The 5683-nt window shown below is 59.1% G+C and overlaps 1 protein-coding gene across 1 annotated transcript in view; it reads right to left on the bottom strand.

Moving 5' to 3' along the window:
- Positions 1–5683, bottom strand: part of ZBP1 (Z-DNA binding protein 1) — a 9598-nt gene that overhangs the window by 1317 nt on the left and 2598 nt on the right. The window contains exons 2-5 of the mRNA XM_015560728.1: positions 5063–5352; positions 3677–3866; positions 2355–2507; positions 1153–1344 (exon numbers count right to left, since the gene is read on the bottom strand). Coding sequence (XP_015416214.1) covers positions 1153–1344; positions 2355–2507; positions 3677–3866; positions 5063–5352 — 825 coding nt within the window. The remainder of the gene's footprint in view (positions 1–1152; positions 1345–2354; positions 2508–3676; positions 3867–5062; positions 5353–5683) is intronic.

Here is a 5683-nt window from a genome sequence, read left to right as displayed (position 1 = left end):
AGGGGGGCGGTGAGCAGCTGGGCCAGAGCCGGACCCCCAGCCTGGCTCTCCAGCCCTCCCTGTGCTGGCGCCCTGGCCCCACCTCCCCGGGCGCCTCTGCAGCCTGTCTGGGCTGCAGGCTCTCTGTCCTCTGCCCCTAGGGGGCGGCGTGGGTCCCACCTCCTCCTGCTGCCCAGCTGACCTGGTCCTCCATGCTGTGCCTGGGACTCAACCACCCTCTCCCCTGCCTCCTGCCCCTCCTCCTTCTGCCCAGAAGCTCTAGAACAGTGGTTCTCAACCTTCCTGATGCCGCGACCCTTTAATACAGTTCCTCATGTTGTGGTGACCCCCAATTTCATTGTTACAAATTGACCATAATTAAAGCATAGTGATTAATCACAAAAACAATATGTAATTATATATGCGTTTTCCGATGGTCTTAGGCGACCCCTGTGAAAGGGTCGTTCGATCCCCAAAGGGGTCGCGACCCACAGGTTGAGAACCGCTGCTCTAGAACGATACCTCCAGCTTCGGTTCACATCTTCTCGAGGCCCCCAGCCCCTGCTGTCCTGCTCCTGCCGGTCCCACCCACACTTCGGAAAAGACTGTCCACACTCAGCCGCCTCCTCTCACTCCCCACACTCCTCTGTCCCCTCAGGTCGCCGCTGACCCTGGTGGCTGGACCCCATGGAGCTCCTCAGGCCTCACTGGTCTCCCCGTTCTGGAACCTGCATCCCTGGCTTCCCCTCCCTCTCAGCCTCTCTGCTGGCTTTCTCCCCAGCCTGCCTCTGATTACCAGTGACCAGGAGGGCACAGCCTAGGCCTTCTGGTCACCATCGACAGTGCATAGTAGGGCACCAGGTCCTTCGGTGGCTCCTGTCCTCCACCCTCCTAGATGCCATCCCAGTCGGCCATCTCTTCTGTCCCCCCTTCAGCTGCCCCGACCTCTGCTGCTGCACGCCCATTGTACAGATGAAAACACTGAGGGTTCCTGAGGGGCGTAGTAGGGCTGGGAGCCTGAGTACTAGCTCTTAAAGCCCCACCTGCTCCACTCTCGTGGGTGGAAAGGAATTTCCCATCATGCCTCTCTCCCTGCAAAGACTGGCTTAGGTTCCATCCATTGAGGAGACAAGTGGGGTGGGGTGGGCAGATGGCTGCATGACCCCCTGTTACCTGGGGGGCTGTGGCCAGCGCCCGTGGCCGGGGTGGTGTGCACTTTCATCTTGTTGCCTTGTCCCAGCTGCACATATTTGAGCACAGTACTGTCTATGCGGACGTCCTGCGGCCCCCAGGATCCAGCCGGGGGATCCTGACCCAAGGGACCCGCTGCTGGTGGTAGAGGGAGGTAGCCGGGAGCCATGGAGCCTGGCAGGAAACACAGCAACATGACCTCTGACCCTCCCAACACCCACACACACCAAGTGCTGGCTGGACAGGAGACAGGCCTCCGGACCCTTCCTGGCCCCATCGGAAAGGGGGGCCCAGCAGTTACCACGGGGTCCCCAGGAGTCAGAGCATCACTGGGGCACTCGAAACGCAAACAGCGAGCCCACCCTCCCCTCCGCGCCACCCTCAGTGCGCCAGCCCCTCAGGGGGAGGTCCCTCTGGTGTAGGCGCGTCTCTGACCGGCTCAGAGCCTCCGGCACTTCTCTCAGCGCTTCTGTTTATGGTGACCTTCCTGTTCCCACACGAGGTGCTGCTGCACAAATTTACTCTAACAGACATTTGAGCAGAATGAAAGGGAAACCCTTTAACATGGAGTCAGCAGTCAGACATGGGCCTGGCTGGAATCGGGGGGCGGGGGGAGGCTCAGAGGATTGACATTGGGCAAACGTTGATCTAGATTTTCAGACAAAGTTCTTCTTTCACAGCCGGGGAAACTGAGGCCCAGAAGGGGGAAGGGCTCTCTAGAAGTGCAGGGAGTGTTCCCAATTGGGGGCTGATGCTCTCACTGTTGTCCCTCTCACCACAGTGCCTGTAGGGCCATATTTCCTCATGACTAGGGTGCCACTGGCGAGATGCATTCCAGTGCTAGAGATGTGACAGTGTGGAGAACACAGTGTGTCTCGGAATAAACAGAATGCTGCAGTGGCCCCTGTGCCACCCTCCTGAGGGGAGCGACCCGAACTGCTTCTCATGGGAAGAGATCGGTCGCCTGGGAAATGAGGTGAACGGTATTGGAATGAAAGGGAATCAGGAAGGGTTCGATCCAGGCATGGGAAAGACGCCCTCACTCTCAGGAGGCCGTGAAGGAGGCCCGTGGTGATCTGAAGGCCGCCCTTTCTCCTCGGAGGGTTGACTGCCCCCTGTTCGCTGACCCACCCGGACAGAGCAGCTGCCCCAGGTCCTCCCACGGCGTCTCCCAGGGGACTCACCGCTCTCCGCAGGGGCCGTTAGTCTCACGATGGTGTTCCCGTGTCCAATCTGGACGGCTTCGGAGTTCTGGATGGAGATGTGGCTGTGGGGTGCGTTCTGACAGATCATGACAGGGCTTTGCTGGTAAATGATGGGGGGGGCCCTGGGAGTCCCTGTGGAATAACATGCCACTCAACCCCTCCGCATCCCCCGACGGATCTGGTGCTCCAACTGCCGGCTGGCAGCACTAGGTCTCCTGGCAAGCCTGGACATAGAGTCCCAGTGCCCTCCGGGTGCTGAGTCCGGAGCCCCTGGCCAGGAACGGGCATGTCTGACAAATGCCACCGGCATCTCGGATGACCCTCCCCTGGACATCGTCACCCTGCCTGAGTGTCCTCTGCTGCCCCGAGAGGACCGGGGAGCTTTCTGCTCACCTGCCCTCTGCCCCTCTCCCTTCGGGCAGCCACACGCTGACCGTGAGCGCCCCCCAGCCAAGGCTGGCGGCTGTCCACAGAGAAGCTTTGCCTGCCTTCCGAGGCATGTTTAAGAATTTGCCTTTGTGACCAGTGTCTGAAATCGGCTGCTGTCGCAGGGCGTCACTCCTAGGCTGCTGAGGGCCCTTGGAGCAGGCGTGTCCGCCCACGCGGGCCAGGGGGCACCTGCCCCGGCCTTCACCGCTGCACACACGGCCACATTCCCACCTCCGTGGGCCCTGGGCTCTTGTGCCTTTGTGGGCCCACTTCCTCCATTAAACATATTTTTTAAAATTATATGTTATGACTGCATTGGGATAAAGACATATAATCTAGGCGAGAGTCGTTATTATGATTATAACGTTCACTGTTTTCTTCTGATTTTAAGAGGAATGAGAACATTTCTGTGGGGCTGTAAAAGGACTGTGGGCTCGAGGCCCTGCGACTGCTGTACCTGGTGGATAAGTCGCCCTGGGACTCCGCCCCCCGCTATCTGAGCCCAGCCTGGTCTCCTTCAGCAATGCCCACTCCGAGTTGGGCAAAGTGCCTACGAACTGTCAGCAACCTCAGGCTGAGCCCTGCGCCCAGGCCAATACAGTCAGGAGTGGGCCGCCCCTCCCAGCCCCTTGCCTTCTGCAGCTACAGCCTCAGGCCCTGCCTCCAGGAGGCCCTCCCTGGTTACTCCCCCGTCATGCTCCTCCCTCCTGGAATCCCTTCCAGTGACTGGTCAGCAAGACAAGTGCAAGCTTCTGGGAGGTTCTGAAGGTGGAGCAGGCCGAGTGCTCAGCAGGGTGCCCAGCAAGGAGCACAGGTTGGGCATCAGAGCGTGTCTTTCCCTGCCCTGCCCAGGGAAGCACATAAGGGCCTACCTGGTTGATAAATTTTCCATGTTTTTGAATTCTTGTCCAAGTCCAGAAGGTGCTCTTCCTGCATGGCATACAGGTATCGGTTGACATCCTTTGACGTCTTCATCCCCAGGGACTTGGCGATGCTCAAGGCCCTCTGGGGCCCTCTGGTTTCCAGCAACCTTAAGATCTGTTCCTGCAGCTCTGTGGGAGGCAGGAGGGTGGGTGGTTAAGGAGGACTCTGGAGTTTGAGTCTGCTCCACTGCTTACTAGCTGTGGGACCCTGGGCAGCCGCAGCCCCTCTGAGCCCGTTCCCTCGTCCATCAGACACACATGATCACAGTGCCCACGGAGGCTGTCCTGGGGCCGGGGACGGGCACCGAGCCTCCGGGCGCGCCTGGCACACGGGGCTGCACAGAGATGTCAGCTCTTGACCGGAGGGATCGATTCTCAGGCCGTTAGCTTCTTCCACCACAGAGCCTGAGCGCTGCGTCCGGGCGCTTAGTGGGAACCTCCCGGTGGGGTGGGAGGGCCATGGCCCTGAGCTCTCATAGCCTGTCCTGTGGCGAAGGAAACGGGCCCTTGTCCCAGCAGCTGAAAGGAAGCCAGTGCTTCCGCGGTCACCCAGCTGAAAGCCAGGTTTCTGGAAACGGCAACTGTCTTGCAGGGTCCCGTCTGCTGGAGAGAGGAAGACGGCCAGGGGTGTAGGAGCAGGGAGGGGACGGGACTCTACCAGGCGAAGGCGGAGGGCCTCGCGAGCTCTAACCCTGCCCTGCCTCTTTCCAGCTGTGCGGCTGCCCTGCTACCTAACTTCTCTGGGAAAAGGGGGTTGAGTGCCGTCTCTTTGCATCCAGGGAACCCTGGGTGCGCCCTGGTCCACTGTAAGCACTTGACCAATGTCAGCTCTTTTGGTCTGTGGGCTACAGAACTGGCTAAGAGGGTCTAGTGCAGCGGTTCTCAACCTGTGGGTTGCGACCCCTTTGGCGGTCGAACGACCCTTTCACAGGGGTCGCCAAGACCATCCTGCATATCAGATATTTACATGACGATTCACAACAGTAGCAACATTACGGTTATGAAGTAGCAACGAAAATAATTTTACAGTTGGGTTACAACATGAGGAATGTAGTTAAAGGGCCAGAAGGTTGAGAACCACTGATCTAGTGTGATGTTAACTTTGCTCTATCATCATCATTATCATTGCCATCACTACTTTCTGTTATTATTGTACTTTGCTGAGCACCTACTATGTGCTGGCACTAGGCTGAAACCTTTGTATCTAATCCTCTCGAAACCCTACGAAGCAGCCCTGCTCTCGTCTCCATTGGCCAGAAGAGGAAGTGAAGGCACGATGAGGGGACATTGTGCACCCCCAAGGGGCGGAGCCTGTATTCAAACCCAGGCCCAAACCCAGGCTTGTCCATTGCCAGGACTGCTGGTGCTGGGTACACCACCCCCACCCAAGGTTGGCAGGTTACCATGGCTGGGCCGGGCCGGCTCTGTGGGAACCATTTCTCCAGGCCCACCCTCTCTCAAGCGCCATTTCGCAGAGTCATCGCGATCCACTTGCAACTTATCTCTCATCCGGTAGAGAGCACGGTTGATGTCCTTCCTGGGCACTTGGCATTCCTTTTCCAGCTGGGCAGCCTTCACAGGGGTGCCAGCGCCCTTCAACACCTGCAGGATCCTCTGCTCAAGGTCTGGGAGAGGAGAGAGGGGCAGGGAGAGAGCTGAGTGCCCAGGTTGGAGCCTGGGCTAGAGGCTCGGGAGAGGGGAGGCCCACGGGGGAGGGGCCCGGGCAGAGCCCGAGCAGACATCCACCAGCGACACTTCTGTTCAGTGAGAGGCTCATGGGCTGCTCAGAAATGACCTTGGCTGGACAGCCTGGTGGCCAGAGGAGGCATCTGGGCCTTTCACGGGCCCTCCACTTGCTGAGAGTGGCTAGAAGGCAGGTGGATGCTTAGCTCTCAGGTGTCCTCAGAGCAGAGGGGAGTGGAGGTGGCAGCATGCGGAGAGTGAGGGCGGGGGGGC

The sequence above is a fragment of the Myotis davidii genome, unplaced genomic scaffold (assembly GCF_000327345.1).
Source record: "Myotis davidii unplaced genomic scaffold, ASM32734v1 scaffold75, whole genome shotgun sequence".
In the NCBI taxonomy this organism is placed as follows: Eukaryota; Metazoa; Chordata; class Mammalia; order Chiroptera; family Vespertilionidae; genus Myotis; species Myotis davidii.
This window is presented reverse-complemented; position numbering and strand designations above follow the sequence as displayed.